Source organism: Pecten maximus, chromosome 15, assembly GCF_902652985.1.
Source record: "Pecten maximus chromosome 15, xPecMax1.1, whole genome shotgun sequence".
NCBI lineage: Eukaryota > Metazoa > Mollusca > Bivalvia > Pectinida > Pectinidae > Pecten > Pecten maximus.
Genome location: NC_047029.1, coordinates 33,993,083 through 34,011,711, shown reverse-complemented (window position 1 = coordinate 34,011,711; position 18,629 = coordinate 33,993,083). Strand labels below are relative to the sequence as shown.

The window sequence follows — 18,629 nt, the reverse complement described above, 5'->3', positions numbered from 1 at the left end:
GTACTCTTTTTTTTCAGATGTATCTATGAAAATCTAAATTTTGTTTTGCCATCGAATTACTGATTTTGTGTTTGAATTAAGTATCGTTATTATGTCGGCATTCTAGGTTGATTTTATATACATATATACCCTGTATATACTTTACTTCCCCTATCTCTGCCTAAAGCAATCACTTTAAGGTATATTTTTACTCCCCTTACACCAATGTTTGTGTATGTATACTATATATGTAATTGTATGCATGTATCTGGCTATATAGATATACATGTTGTTCATTCCATGTTGAAATAAAGTGAGATAACATAGTATACGTTACATCATCTACTGTTTTAATTTCGCAGGGTATCTATTCCTTTGAACGATCATTGCACACTTTTCAGTTAAAATTCTAAACAACATCATGTATGACACAGATATTTTTATTTCATTCAAGGTTATGAAACCAATTTACCCATGTTTCACAGAGGTTTGGCACTAACTTGAACAATCAACAAGGAATATATTTCGCGAAATCATATCTTTCTGACAACATCCGCCTAGCCAAAGGGGAGACAACTTCGTCAAACCTAATCGTACTTTACACGCACAGTTCCTTCGTGCCCTGGTTGCTGTCGGACAGAATACTGGGACAATCAAGGTGGTGCAGACATTTTAGTACTACCAGATATACATGTACGTTCCTTCCTCCTCCCAGTCGTCTGTAGTTCACTTTCCGAGTCCGGGATTGCCAAAAGCACGCACATACTCTGTAACATCAATTTCAACTGATGATATTTAAAAAGAACTGTAAATAAACGTTCTTAAAGTATCTGAATGCTAATAATATTGTTAGTTACATGTACATGTATTTCTGACAATCTGGGCTAATAATTTGTAGATCCCTGGATTGTTAATTCGCCTTGGAAATCATGTGCATGTCTAACCACCCATATTTAAGAACTACAAACATATACCATTTACTTTTTATTTTGAATGCGGGTAAAACTATCATAAACACGCATTTCTTTTCCAACAAAATAAAGGCAAAATTTCAAAACAAAATTTAATATCAAAAAATGATTTCTTATGTAATAAACCGGTATATATATATATATATATATATGGGGCAAAGAAGTAATTCAAACAGTGTAAACAATAAGGTTTGTTAAATTTTCGAGGCAATCCGCCCCTTTATCAAAACACAAAAAGTATTTCTGATATTTTCAGTCTTGATAAATATTTGTAGCAGTTTTTTCACACCACTCTCTATAATTCTTATGATCTAACACATATTTTTCTAAAGTTTTTCAGACTTTGTACACGATATTTAATCAATCACTGTAGAGACGATAATGCAACATTTTTTATATAAATGCAATGTCGTCCACTAGCAGTGTTTAGGGACGAATCGTCTTTGAACTCTTCGGAATACTTTCACGTGCGGGGGAATTCAAAATATCTCTGCCGTTGGTCGCATAGCGTTCTAGTGTTTGAACATGATGCAGTCACGCTAGTATCCGCCTTCGGCCCACGTTTGCCGAAGGGTTCATTGTGGTTTCTCCAGCTACTAAAACATTCTTATTGTATTTTATTGTATTTCCAGTACTTCTTATATATATTATGTGATTGTATTTGTGATTTTTTGTGTTTTGATAAAGGGGCGGATTGCCTCGAAAATTTAACAAACCTTATTGTTCACACTGTTTGAATTACTTCTTTGCCCCATATAATCATTACAAGTAATTCGTATCCTCCATACATTTATGTGAGGATCCAGTGTTATCTGGATTATACTGTTCATATTACTTCTTTGACCCTTATATATATATATATATATATATAGATTTTTTTGTATGAACCTCCTGGCGGGTTTTGTTTGAGGGATTGTTTAATCCTATTAAATTTCAATTTTGATTCATAGATAATGAAATTTATTATCATTTAACATATGAAACTTACTTCAGGAGGACATTTGTTATACAATACAGCCCATACCTTCAGACGAGTGTTCACATCTTTTTCTCTTCAAATTGAAGATTTTTTCTTTCCCACATATTCTTGACAAAAGCATTTTCAAAATTGATTTCGCAAGTGACTTTGCTAATCCTGTTTTCTGGCTGTTTGTACCATCTGTTGTTACGTCATTTCCTGCCCGAGATGTTGGAGGAACATTAACTCCTGTTGAAGTTAGATCTGCGAAAAGTAATATATAACCATGGTTAGTCTAAAAATAGATATTAACTACTGCCCACGGAAAGCGAATTATGGAATTTGCGAAATGTTAGAACTAAGATGTTGACCAAATACTGAGTACTACATGTAAGTATGCCTCTTAGAATCCAATATCGCTGCTTTAAGTTGTTTTGAGAAATAGCGGAAACAAAAGTCATAATTCAAAATGGCTTCTTGTGACAACCTTTAAAGCCTATAGGTAAATATCGAATCATACTGAAAATTTGACATGTACACCTAAGAACCATACTTTACAAAACTACTGCTGTAGTAAACACCGACAGAACAATGAACATTGTCGGAGAGACGAAACCTAGCAATTAACCAGTAACTACAGTTTTGATACCAACTAACTAACATTCAATAGTTACTGCGAAATTTCGATAGAAAAATGTATCAAATAAAAAAACAAAATGGCGACTAACGACCATCTCGAATTTCCCATCAGCTAAAAAATGTAACACACCCAACTAGGAATAAAAGTTGATGTGTCATTAAAATTCCATTCTCTATGATAGTAATAGTGGTGACAAAAAAATGTCCACCATCTCACGATTAGTATGTCCTTTAAATAATACGTTTCAACATTTAGTCATTAAACGATATTACAAAGGGTGATATGTATAATTGTTGTTTACCATAGACAACGTCATCTCCATATTCTACTTACTAAGCTAAGACATAATTGCATTTAGCAATGATCTCTATTGTGTAAATGTAACAGATTCTCCTTCTTGTATCCGTAGTTATCCACGTGGAAGCTCTTATCATTTTTTGTTGGAAAGTCCATTTTATAACAACATAAGAGATGACATGTTAACGTTACGCTAGTGCCAACCATTACATACTGATATACATTTGCATGGACGTGTTGATCAAACATAAGAAGAATATTAAGCTTTTGGAGAAACTGTCCGCATATTCATTCGAAAAAGTGATAGATTTTTTATAGTTAACTAACCTCTTATTCTCTTTCTATACAACCTACCTATTCTGAAACATCATATTACTTTCGATGTAAACCAGATAGAATATGTATTCTCATTTATGTTTCTCAATACTATATGTGTTTAAAGAGAAGAAAATAAACTGAAATTTAATGTCTGCCTGGCACAAAGAAACGATACCAAGAAGGAGCACGAGTTTAAATAAGAGTCTGAGTAATAGGTATGAGCATTTACAATGACCATTTGAATAAAGAAATGTGTAGCGTTTGTAGCTAGTATGTGCCAGGCAGATATATGATATATTATATATTTCATATAGTATTATACGATATATTATTGTAAATGATAAAAGCTCCTTTATGATATCATTGCCGTTTCCCTCCACTCACAATCTATCTCCTCTTTCACTCCACGGAATTCCAAAATTGTTTCATTATATAATAATGATTTATATGTCTATTGCTGCTGTCCATTGCTGAAATAAATTATGAAGGAGAGGGCTTCTATGAATTGCCATAACTTGTGCCCAATCCTTTTGTTTGCTTTGATGAAGCAATGAAATACGTATACTTAAACTAATGTTTTACAGAGAAATCGACTTGATACATTTTCGGTAAGCCTGTGAATATATCATTATACCAATTACATTTAAATCTTATTATATTTGAGACAAACATAATACGTAAATATGTAAACATTCCCTAATACCGAAATTATAGAGTAAGATATTAATTCTCAGACAATAATACGATATCACATGTATACGTATTATCATCTGATTCCATTATGATACTTTATTTAGACGTTATCATATTCTTCTCACTATCAAAAAAACTATAAAAAGTGAATGTTTAAAATAAGAGATTTTAAAGTACATAAAGTGACATAAAATATAATATTCAAAGAAGACTCACGTGATTGGTGTTTCGCTTCACAAACAATTAAGAAAATGACAATGAGCAGGGCAAGATGTAGAAATCTTATCTTTGCCATTTAGGAGAACCAATATCAAAGATGTCCAGAATCGTACAGCAAATGGACTAAAGGGTGCCCTTGATACAGTAGTCAGTACTCGTGTACAATACTAGTGGACTAGTCCGTATGGTAACTCCTTTTTATTCACAGCACTTATACATCAACACAATTAGTTGATTTGTTCATTATAAATCCGGTTTGCTTAAGGTAAAAAATATCAAATAAAATAACAACACACTTTGTCTGTCATTGAATACCTTATCGGATCCGTTTGAGCTGTTTACAAACCCACACCTTTTCAAAAGATTACCATTAATCCGATTGGATTAGCAACTTACAAATAGCATTGTGTGCTCTGCAACTCTTTAAAGACACACAGATGTATCTTCTCCTCTGACGAACCGTTACCGTTTATAGTATTAAAATATCGTTATAACTTTAACTAAATAATATTTTTTCGACTCTGAAATACAATTAATTTTCCCGACTGAATAGCAAAACTATATCGTAAATAGAAATGTTAACAAATTTACTAAAATTTACGTTTTGACTCTCGCGTTTCTTTCTCTAATGTAATAAACAGATTAAGGGTAAATTAAATGAAGCCACCTGTACTTGGGATTACGTTAAACTGATTGTAAGGTGGTGATACTAATCGAGTTAGCGTGCTGTAAGTAGTTTACACAGCTGTACGGTCAGGCCTTGTTGATCTGACTTAATCACTAACCTATTGTGTATTGTGTTTTCTCACTCTTTACATACAATCGACAGATTTGAAATATCTAAATATTTCTACTGTATGTAATCTACATAATGTCGAAGATTGCCTACTACAAACATATAACATTTACTTTTTATTTTGAATGCGGGTAAAACTATCATAAACATGCATTTCTATTCCAACCAAATAAAGGCGAAATTTCAAAACAAAACTGAATATCAATTTGCCAATGCTATTCTGATATACGTAGGAATTTTTTGAAAAGTTACGATTTAAAAAAAAACCAGCCAATCATGTTTAAAATTGATAGTTATCTAACGGAAGAAATACAAAGAATAAGGAAAATTAGCCAAATATAATAAAGAGAAAAGCCAACGAAAATTCCATTAACTTAGTAATACTTTCCTAGTAGATTGTCTCTTATACATATTTTTTATTTTTGATACAGTCAATGTAATGTAAATGTGTATATCATGTTAATGATACTGTTGAGTAGAAAGACTCATTGTTTATATCGAACATGAGATAAAATGCATATCATGTCATAACAATAACATGTCATAACAATAACATGCGATAACAATAACATGTGATAACAATAACATACGATAACAATAACATGTGATAACAATAGCATATCGTAACAATAATATGTCGTAACAATAGCATGTCATAACAATAACATGTGATAACAATAACATGTCATAACAATAGCATGTCGTAACAATAGCATGTCGTAACAATAACATGTCATAACAATAACATGTGATAACAATAACGTGTGAAAACAATAACATGTGGTAACAATAGCATATCGTAACAATAAAATGTCGTAACAATAGCATGTTGTAACAATAACATGTCGTAACAATAACATGTCGTAATAATAACAAATGATAACAATAACATGTGAAAACAATAACATGTGAAAACAATAACATGTCGTAACAATAACATGTCATAACAATAGTATGTGATAACAATAACATGTGATAACAATAACGTGTGAAAACAATAACATGTGAAAACAAAAACACGTCGTACCAATAACATGTGGTAACAATAACATGTCGTAACAATAACGTGTGAAAACAATAGCATATCGTAACAATAACATGTCGTAACAATAGCATGTCATAACAATAACATGTCATAACAATAACATGTCATAACAATAACATGTCGTAACAATAACATACGATAACAATAACATTTGATAACAATAACATGTCGTAACAATAACATGTCGTAACAATAACGTGTCATAACAATAACATGTCATATTAATAGTATGTCATAACAATAACATGTCATAACAATAACATACGATAACAATAACATGTCATAATAATAACATTTCATAACAATAGTATGTCATAACAATAACATGTCATAACAATAACATACGATAACAATAACATGTGATAACAATAACATGTCGTAACAATAACGTGTGAAAACAATAACATGTCATAACAATAGTATGTCATAACAATAACATACGATAACAATAACATGTCATAACAATAACATTTCATAACAATAGTATGTCATAACAATAACATGTCATAACAATAACATACGATAACAATAACATGTGAAAACAATAACATGTGATAACAATAACATGTCGTAACAATAACATGTCATAACAATAACATGTCATAACAATAATATGTCATAACAATAACATGTCAACAATAACATGTCATAACAATAACATGTCATAACAATAACATGTCATAACAATAACATGTCATAACAATAACATGCCAAAACAATAACATATCATAACAATAACATGTCATAACAATAACATACGATAACAATAACATGTCATAACAATAGTATGTCGTAACAATAACATGTCATAACAATAGTATGTCGTAACAATAACATGTCATAACAATAGTATGTCATAACAATAACATGTCATAACAATAACATGTCATATATCAATAACATGTCATAACAATAACATACGATAACAATAACATGTGATAACAATAACATGTCATAACAATAACATGTCATAACAATTACATGTCATAACAATAACATACGATAACAATAACATGTGATAACAATAACATGTCATAACAATAACATGTCATAACAATTACATGTCATAACAATAGCATGTCATAACAATAACATACGATAACAATAACATGTCATAACAATTACATGTCATAACAATAACATGTCATTACAATAACATGTCATAACAATAACATGTCATAACAATTACATGTCATAACAATAGCATGTCATAACAATAACATACGATAACAATAACATGTGATAACAATAACATGCCATAACAATAACATGTCGTACCAATAACATGTCGTAACAATAACATGTCATTACAATAACATGTCATAACAATAACATGTCGTACCAATAACATGTCATAACAATAACATGTCATAACAATAGTATGTGATAACAATAACATGTGAAAACAATAACATGTCATAACAATAACATGTCATAACAATAACATGTCGTACCAATAACATGTGATAACAATAGCATGTCATAACAAAAGTATGTCATAACAATAACATGTGATAACAATAACATGTGATAACAATAACATGTGATAATAATAACATGTGATAACAATAACATGTGATAATAATAACATGCGATAATAATAACATGCGAAAACCTCCTCAATACTGACCACAAGATATAGCCCCATATCACCCAACACAATATAAACCTCCTCACTACGGACCACCAGATATAGCCCCATATCACCCAACACAATATAAACCTCCTCAATACGGACCACAAGATATAGCCCCATATCACCCAACACAATATAAATCTCCTCCATACGGACCACCAGATATAGCCACATATCACCCAACACAATATAAAACTTCTCAATACGGACCACAAGATATAGCCCCATATCACCAACTCAATATGAATCTCCTCACTACAGACCACCAGATATAGCCCCATATCACCCAACACAATATAAATCTCCTCAATACGGACCACAAGATATAGCCCCATATCACCCAACACAATATAAATCTCCTCAATACGGACCACAAGATATAGCCCCATATCACCCAACATAATATAAACCTCTTCAATACAGACCGCAAGATATAGCCCCATATCACCCAACACAATATAAACCTCCTCAATACAGACCACCAGATATAGCCCCATATCACCCAACAAAATATAAACCTCCTCACTACAGACCACCAGATATAGCCCCATATCACCCAACACAATATAAATCTCCTCACTACAGACCACCAGATATAGCCCCATATCACCCAACATAATATAAACCTCCTCACTACGGACCACCAGATATAGCTCCATATCACCCAACACAATATAAATCTCCTCAATACGGACCACAAGATATAGCCCCATATCACCCAACACAATATAAAACTTCTCACTACGGACCACCAGATATAGCCCCATATCACCAAACGCAATATAAAACTCCTCACTACGGACCACCAGATATAGCCCCATATCACCCAACACAATATAAACCTCCTCAATACGGACCACAAGATATAGCCTCATATTACCCAACACAATATAAAACTCCTCCATACGGACCACAAGATATAGCCCCATATCACCAACACAATATAAACCTCCTCACTACGGACCACCAGATATAGCCCCATATCACCCAATATAATATAAAACTTCTCACTACGGACCACAAGATAGAGCCCCATATCACCCAACATAATATAAAACTTCTCACTACGGACCACAAGATATAGCCCCATATCACTTAACACAATATAAACCTCCTCAATACAGACCACAAGATATAGCCCCATATCACCCAACACAATATAAACCTCCTCAATACGGACCACAAGATATAGCCCCATATCACCCAACATAATATAAACCTCCTCAATACGGACCACAAGATATAGCCCCATATCACCCAACATAATATAAACCTCCTCAATACGGACCACAAGATATAGCCCCATATCACTTAACACAATATAAACCTCCTCAATACGGACCGCAAGATATAGCCCCATATCACCAACACAATATAAATCTCCTCAATACGGACCACGAGATATAGCCCCATATCACCCAACACAATACAAACCTCCTCAATACGGACCACAAGATATAGCCCCATATCACCAACACAATATAAACCTCCTCAATACGGACCACAAGATATAGCCCCATATCACCCAACACAATATAAATCTCCTCAATACGGACCACAAGATATAGCCCCATATCACCCAACACAATATAAACCTCCTCACTACGGACCACAAGATATAGCCCCATATCATCCAACACAATATAAACCTCCTCAATACAGACCACGAGATATAGCCCCATATCACCCAACACAATATACACCTCCTCAATACGGACCACAAGATATAGCCCCATATCACCCAACAGAATATAAATCTCCTCACTACGGACCACAAGATATAGCCCCATATCACCCAACACAATATAAACCTCCTCAATACGGACCACAAGATATAGCCCCATATCACCAACACAATATAAACCTCCTCAATACGGACCACAAGATATAGCCCCATATCACCCAACACAATATAAACCTCCTCAATACGGACCACAAGATATAGCCCCATATCACCAACACAATATAAACCTCCTCAATACGGACCACAAGATATAGCCCCATATCACCAACACAATATAAACCTCCTCAATACGGACCACAAGATATAGCCCCATATCACCAACACAATATAAATCTCCTCACTACGGACCACCAGATATAGCCCCATATCACCAACACAATATAAACCTCCTCAATACAGACCACCAGATATAGCCCCATATCACCTAACACAATATAAAACTTCTCCATACGAACTACCAGATATAGCCCCATATCACCCAACACAATATAAACCTCCTCAATACTGACCACAAGATATAGCCCCATATCACCCAACACAATATAAATCTCCTCAATACAGACCACCAGATATAGCCCCATATCACCCAACACAATATAAAACTTCTCAATACGGACCACAAGATATAGCCCCATATCACCCAACACAATATAAACCTCCTCAATACGGACCACAAGATATAGCCCCATATCACCAACACAATATAAACCTCCTCAATACGGACCACCAGATATAGCCCCATATCACCCAACACAATATAAAACTTCTCAATACGGACCACAAGATATAGCCCCATATCACCCAACACAATATAAACCTCCTCAATACGGACCACAAGATATAGCCCCATATCACCCAACACAATATAAAACTCCTCAATACAGACCACAAGATATAGCCCCATATCACCCAACACAATATAAACCTCCTCAATACGGACCACAAGATATAGCCCCATATCACCCAACACAATATAAATCTCCTCAATACGGACCACGAGATATAGCCCCATATCACCAACACAATATAAACCTCCTCACTACGGACCACAAGATATAGCCCCATATCACCCAACACAATATAAACCTTCTCCATACAGACCACAAGATATAGCCCCATATCACCAACACAATATAAAACTCCTCCATACGGACCACCAGATATAGCCCCATATCACCCAACACAATATAAACCTCCTCAATACTGACCACCAGATATAGCCCCATATCACCCAACACAATATAAACCTCCTCCATACGGACCACAAGATATAGCCCCATATCACCCAACACAATATAAACCTCCTCCATACGGACCACAAGATATAGCCCCATATCACCCAACACAATATAAATCTCCTCAATACAGACCACCAGATATAGCCCCATATCACCAACACAATATAAACCTCCTCAATACAGACCACAAGATATAGCCCCATATCACCAACACAATATAAACCTCCTCAATACGGACCACACGATATAGCCCCATATCACCAACACAATATAAACCTCCTCAATACGGACCACAAGATATAGCCCCATATCACCCAACACAATATAAACCTCCTCAATACGGACCACAAGATATACATTGTGGCCCCATATCACCCAACACAATATAAACCTCCTAAATACGGACCACAAGATATAGCCCAATGTCACTTATGGAAAAATAAAGCTTCTCAATATACGGTCATGATGGCGACGACCTATAAACCTCTCCATAGCATCAAACGTCCTTTAGAATAATCTAAAAGGAAATATGATAGCAATACCACGTGGCAAAATATAATTCATAGTATGGTCAAAAATATAATGCATAATATTATCAAATTACTGTACAAAGGCCACATCAAAGACTGGCTTCCAGACCTAAGTTGTTTTGTTAAGAATTTCCTAGCTAACTTCTAATACTACAATGTAGATTATCTGCCCCTATTTGGAAACTTAGAAAACTCTAGAATCAGACATATCCTAGGGACCAAAATCATAAAGCTCAATTTCATTTATAATTTTAATATTCTAGAGACAGGGGGCCAGTCTAGCCACATCACGGATATGTTCCTTTAAAACCGTTATTTACTTCACAGAACTGTCTAACCAGAAATATCCGAAACTGCTACCACTGTGGCATATCATTCCTAAGGCACACTGTTGTATTGTCGCAGTGGTAATTGGTTTGGGTTTTTTTTTTTTTTTTTTTGTTTAACGTCCTATTCACAGCCAGGGTCATTTGAGGACGTGCCAGGTTTTAGAGGTGAAGGAATGCCCAGGAATACCCAGAGAAAAACCACCGGCCTACGGTCAGTACCTGTCAACTTAGATAACTTATAGCCTTATAGGGGGTAATACTCGCGGGAATTTTAATTTTGCTGTATTCTTGATAATTAAAGATAACGTATAATAAATATCCAGTTGATATTATACAATATTTATATTTCCACTTAATTCAGACTCAATGAACCTACCACAGCTACCTCAAGTCATTTTTCAATGAACTACATTGTACATGTATATCAAGTCCGGCGTAGGAATACATTTGTCTAGCTTAGACTGTATTTTTTAATTCCTTTTCAAAAGTGATAATATTTATATGAAATTAATTCCATTAAAAACAATCTTTGTTTTAATTCGTTATTAAGTTTGTTTACGAAAGAAATCCTGAAAGTAATAACCATATGTAGACGAAGAGTGATGACGTACATTTCGGTAAGTTCCGTGGTAAACTTTCACAAGTCCCTATTTGTCAAGGACAAATATTATACAAATATATATATATAAAAAAAGATATAAATATTCTTTGTTGCGTACTTTTCATATATAGACATGAATACTAAGATGTAATTATTTATCTGTATATGGCGAAACGGTGCACAAAAATGTATTTATTAGAACTTTACTCGCATCGGGAAAATCCCCGCAAAATTATGTAACTAGACTCAGCGAAATGCAATGAATGATTGTTTTTATCTGAGACATTAAAACATCAGAAGCAGGTTGAAATTACGTCATATTTATACTGAAGATAATATTTTTAGTTATTTGCAAGTGTTTAAATTCTAGCTGCAAACAACGAGTAAATATTACATGCTTTGTATGAAGAGCTACTGCGCTATACTTGACCACGGGATTTCACACAAAATCAGCAACACACGAAAAATAACACTTCTACAGTAAATGGATTAGAACATTTCAATATTGGACTTAAGTAAATATCGATCGATGGTGTATGACACCAAGAGTCAATATTTAAAACAAACAAACATATTGATTGCTTCAGTTTTATCTACGCTGTACGTAATTCATTTGTTCGTCTATAAATAGTTTGATGCTTCATTTATAGTATTGTGTATTATTGATTTCAATGTATAACTTCAACTTACTTAAGTTAGGCATGATAGAAGCGATCCGATCGGTCGTAACATTAATTAGGGATGATACAAGCGACGCGATCTGTCGTAACTTTAGTTAGGGATGATACAAGCGACGTAACCTGTCGTAACTTTAGTTAGGGATGATACAAGCGACGCGATCTGTCGTAACTTTAGTTAGGGATGATACAAGCGACGTAACCTGTCGTAACTGTAGTTAGGGATGATACAAGCGACGCGATCTGTCGTAACATTAGTTAGGGATGATACAAGCGAAGTGATCTGTCGTAACTGTAGTTAGGGATGATACAAGCGACGTGATCTGTCGTAACTGTAGTTAGGGATGATACAAGCGACGTGATCTGTCGTAACTGTAGTTAGGGATGATACAAGCGACATGATCTGTCGTAACTGTAGTTAGGGATGATACAAGCGACGCGATCTGTCGTAACATTAGTTAGGGATGATACAAGCGACGCGATCTGTCGTAACATTAGTTAGGGATGATACAAGCGACGCGATCTGTCGTAACTTTAGTTAGGGATGATACAAGCGACGTGATCTGTCGTAACTGTAGTTAGGGATGATACAAGCGACGTAACCTGTCGTAACTTTAGTTAGGGATGATACAAGCGACGCGATCTGTCGTAACATTAGTTAGGGATGATACAAGCGACGTAATCTGTTGTAACATTAGTTAGGGATGATACAAGCGACATGATCTGTCGTAACTTTAGTTAGGGATGATACAAGCGACGTAATCTGTCGTAACTGTAGTTAGGGATGATACAAGCTACGTGATCTGTCGTAACATTAGTTAGGGATGACACAAGCGACGTGATCTGTCGTAACTTTAGTTAGGGATGATGCAAGCGACGCGATCTGTCGTAACTGTAGTTAGGGATGATACAAGCGACCCGATCTGTCATTACTGTAGTTAGGGATGATACAAGCGACCCGATCTGTCATAACTGTAGTTAGGGATGATACAAGCGACCCGATCTGTCGTTACTGTAGTTAGGGATGATACAAGCGACGTGATCTGTCGTAACTGTAGTTAGGGATGATACAAGCGACCCGATATGTCGTTACTGTAGTTAGGGATGATATAAGCGACGCGATCTGTCGTAACTGTAGTTAGGGATGATACAAGCGACGTGATCGGTCGTAACTGTAGTTAGGGATGATACAAGCGACGCGATCTGTCGTAACTGTAGTTAGGGATGATACAAGCGACGTGATCTGTCGTAACTGTAGTAAGGGATGATACAAGCGACGCGATCTGTCGTAACTGTAGTTAGGGATGATACAAGGGACATAATCTGTCGTAACTGTAGTTAGGGATGATACAAGTCACGCGATCTGTCGTAACTGTAGTTAGGGATGATACAAGCGACGTGATCTGTCGTAACTGTAGTTAGGGATGACACAAGCGACGTGATCTGTCGTAACTGTAGTTAGGGATGATACAAGCGACGCGATCTCTCGTAACTGTAGTTAGGGATGATACAAGCGACGTAATCTGTCGTAACATTAGTTAGGGATGATACAAGCGACATGATCTGTCGTAACATTAGTTAGGGATGATACAAGGGACGTGATCTGTCGTAACTGTAGTTAGGGATGATACAAGCGACGTGATCGGTCGTAACTGTAGTTAGGGATGATACAAGCGACGTGATCTGTCGTAACATTAGTTAGGGATGATACAAGGGACGTGATCTGTCGTAACTGTAGTTAGGGATGATACAAGCGACGTGATCGGTCGTAACTGTAGTTAGGGATGATACAAGCGACGTGATCTGTCGTAACTGTAGTAAGGGATGATACAAGCGACGCGATCTGTCGTAACTGTAGTTAGGGATGATACAAGCGACGTAATCTGTCGTAACTGTAGTTAGGGATGATACAAGAGACGTCATCTGTCGTAACTGTAGTTAGGGATGATACACGCGACGTGATCTGTCGTAACTGTAGTTAGGGATGATACAAGCGACGTAATCTGTCGTAACTGTAGTTAGGGATGATACAAGCGACGTCATCTGTCGTAACTGTAGTTAGGGATGATACACGCGACGTGATCTGTTGTAAATGTAGTTAGGGATGATACAAGCGACGTAATCTGTCGTAACATTAGTTAGGGATGATACAAGGGACGTAATATGTCGTAACTGTAGTTAGGGATGATACAAGCGTCGTGATCTGTCGTAACTGTAGTTAGGGATGATACAAGCGACGTGATCTGTCGTAACTGTAGTTAGGGATGATACAAGGGACGTAATATGTCGTAACTGTAGTTAGGGATGATACAAGCGACGTGATCTGTCGTAACTGTAGTTAGGGATGATACAAGCGACGTGATCTGTCGTAACTGTAGTTAGGGATGATACAAGCGACGTGATCTGTCGTAACTGTAGTTAGGGATGATACAAGCGACGTGATCTGTTGTAACTGTAGTTAGGGATGATACAAGCGACGTGATCTGTCGTAACATTAGTTAGGGATGATACAAGCGACGTGATCTGTCGTAACTGTAGTTAGGGATGATACAAGCGACGCGATCTGTTGTAACTGTAGTTAGGGATGATACAAGGGACGTGATCTGTCGTAACTGTAGTTAGGGATGATACAAGCGACGCGATCTGTCGTTACTGTAGTTAGGGATGATACAAGCGACGTGATCTGTCGTAACATTAGTAAGGGAGGATACAATCGACACAATCTGTCGTAACTGTAGTTAGGGATGATACAATCGACGCGATCTGTCGTTACTGTAGTTAGGGATGATACAAGCGACGTGATCTGTCGTAACATTAGTTAGGGATGATACAAGCGACGTGATCTGTCGTAACTGTAGTTAGGGATGATACAAGCGACGCGATCTGTCGTAACTGTAGTTAGGGATGATACAAGCGACGCGATCTGTCGTAACTGTAGTTAGGGATGATACAAGCGACGTGATCTGTCGTAACTGTAGTTAGGGATGATACAAGGGACGTGATCTGTCGTAACTGTAGTTAGGGATGATACAAGCGACGCGATCCGTCGTAACTGTAGTTAGGGTTGATACAAGCGACACGATATGTCGTAACTGTAGTTAGGGATGATACAAGGGACGTAATCTGTCGTAACTGTAGTTAGGGATGATACAAACGACGTGATCTGTCGTAACAGTAGTTAGGGATGATACAAGCGACGTGATCTGTCGTAACTGTAGTTAGGGATGATAAAAGCGACGTGACATGTCGTAACTGTAGTTAGGGATGATACAAGCGACGTGATCTGTCGTAACTGTAGTTAGGGATTATACAAGCGACGTGATCTGTCGTAACTGTAGTTAGGGATGATACAAGCGACGTGATCTGTTGTAACTGTAGTTAGGGATGATACAAGCGACGTTATCTGTCGTAATCTTAGTTAGGGATGATACAAGCGACGTGATCTGTCGTAACTGTAGTTAGGGATGATACAAGCGACCCGATCTGTCGTAACTGTAGTTAGGGATGATACAATCGACGTGATCTGTCGTAACTGTAGTTAGGGATGATACAAGGGACGTGATCTGTTGTAACTGTAGTTAGGGATGATACAAGCTACGTGATCTGTCGTAACATTAGTTAGGGATGATACAAGCGACGCGATCTGTCGTAACTGTAGTTAGGGTTGATACAAGCGACACGATCTGTTGTAACTGTAGTTAGGGATGATACAAGCGACGTGATCTTGTGTATTTGTCTGTCGTTCAAATACAGTCACTAAAAAACTGGCTTAAGCATCTGCTGTGTACCAAATTCTGCAGGCATTTAAAACGACGAAGCTTTAAAATGCAAAGCATAGCAATGCAAAACCCATTACATAAAATGCCGTACCTCACATTCCTATTCCGTTCCGGTCGGCATCCTGGCAGATTCGAAATGAATGCTTTATACATTTTTGTGTTATCAAAACCATCATATTTCTGTTCTAAGTATTGACAACTTTGACTGAATTTAACAGAAGATGTTTATCTCGTTATTGAAATACCAAACGATTCAGTATAAATTTTGACTCAATTTTATATGTTAGTGGTATAGGTACATATGTATGATCTGTTCTAATACAAATATATTCAATATTGACATTTACCTAGGCATTTGAGTAACAGAAACAACAAGTTAGTTTGTAAGCTTACTATTTTAGGGTCCCCCGGTCATTATAGACATCATTGAGGATTGCACTCTCTCGTTACATTTCCTACCATTACTGGTCGTTCAAGCGACCATTAATCACACAAGCATAAGTCGTACATACATGAAAACTTCGTGTGTTAGGGAAGTGATCATCGTCGGTGAAAATCCACATACAATAACGACGCTGTGTTGATCAATTGATGAAATCAAAAGCCTATCAGTGTGTAGAATTTACAGCCCGCCACTCCGGCCATCATCAATACTATTTACATTTGTCCATTTCACTTACAAATTGATAACCGACCGGTGTCCCTTTGATAAGGTTTATCCATTAATGGCTAGGATTAATATCTAACTGTCGATGCTTAATATTGTACGGATATCATAAACTGGTTTGAGTGTGACCAGGTAAGTCATATTTTTGTACATTCCCTTAACATTTTCATTTATCATTTATTGCATAACGTTGTCAATTGTTTGTTTATCTTGAAACCTTAACCATATCATCATAGTCTTTTTTAATTTTTTAATCAAATTTCTTTTTTCACAATTTTATGTATTACTATTAAACGGTTTAACGGCATGTTTGTTCAGGAGAAATTTTCTATTGTTTTCGTGTTTATTTCTATTCTTATTAAATATATTTTACTATCCAGGTAACAACCATTAAACATCTGATTAATTAGTCACTGGTTTATCCCGCCGATCGCTAATTCAGTTCACTAGTGTGTCGTTGTATATGATGTAATGCTAGCGTTAAGTGCTCAGTTTTTCTTTTGTCATTGGAATAAAACTTTTAATTTTTAAGTATTTGTTAAATGCTGGTTAAGGCGAATAGAACGCTTTAACACATACGATAAGAGACATTTGCAATAACGATCATATCACAACTTACCCATGATATCAGACTCATTGTGATCATATCACAACTTACCCATGATATCTGACTCATTGTGATCATATCACAACTTACCCATGATATCAGACTCATTGTGATCATATCACAACTTACCCATGATATCAGATTCATTGTGATCATATCACAACTTACCCATGATATCAGACTCATTGTGATCATGTCACAAGTTACCCATGATATCAGACTCATTGTGATCATGTCACAAGTTATACTAGGTCTCAGAGTCATTGTGATCATGTCAAAAGTTACATTAGGTCCAAGACTCATTGTGATCATGTCACAAGTTATACTAGGTCCCAGACTCATTGTGATCATGTCACAAGTTACACTAGGTCTCGGACTCATTGTGATCATGTCACAAGTTATACTAGGTCCCAGACTCATTGTGATCATGTCACAAGTTACACAAGGTCTCAGACTCATTGTGATCATGTCACAAGTTACACTAGGTCTCAGACTCATTGTGATCATGACACAAGTTATACTAGGTCTCGGACTCATTGTGATCATGTCACAAGTTACACTAGGTCTCGAACTCATTTTGATCATGTCACAAGTTATACTAGGTCTCAGCCACATTGTGATCATGTCACAAGTTATACTAGGTCTCGGACTCATTGTGATCATGTCACAAGTTATACTAGGTATCAGACTCACTGTGGTCATGTCACAAATCATACTAGGTCCCAGACTCATTGTGATTATGTCACAAGTTACACTACATGTAGGTCTCAGACTCATTGTTATCATGCACAAGTTACACTAGATATCAGACTCATTGTGATCATGTCACAAGTTACACTAGGTCTCAGACTCATTGTGATCATGACACAAGTTACACAAGGTCTCAGAGTCATTGTGATTATGTC

The 18,629-nt window shown here is 36.1% G+C and overlaps 1 protein-coding gene across 1 annotated transcript; it reads right to left on the bottom strand.

Annotated features, from left to right (window-relative positions):
• Nucleotides 1-401: 401 nt before the first annotated feature.
• Nucleotides 402-4,316, bottom strand: LOC117343943. The gene is made up of 3 exons (XM_033906511.1): nt 4,073-4,316; nt 1,975-2,172; nt 402-746 (listed from the first exon to the last, which is right to left on the bottom strand). The coding sequence occupies exons 1-3, from the start codon at nt 4,149-4,151 to the stop codon at nt 706-708; spliced, it is 318 nt and encodes a 105-aa protein (XP_033762402.1). The 5' UTR covers nt 4,152-4,316; the 3' UTR covers nt 402-705.
• Between the last annotated feature and the right edge of the window lie 14,313 nt (nt 4,317-18,629).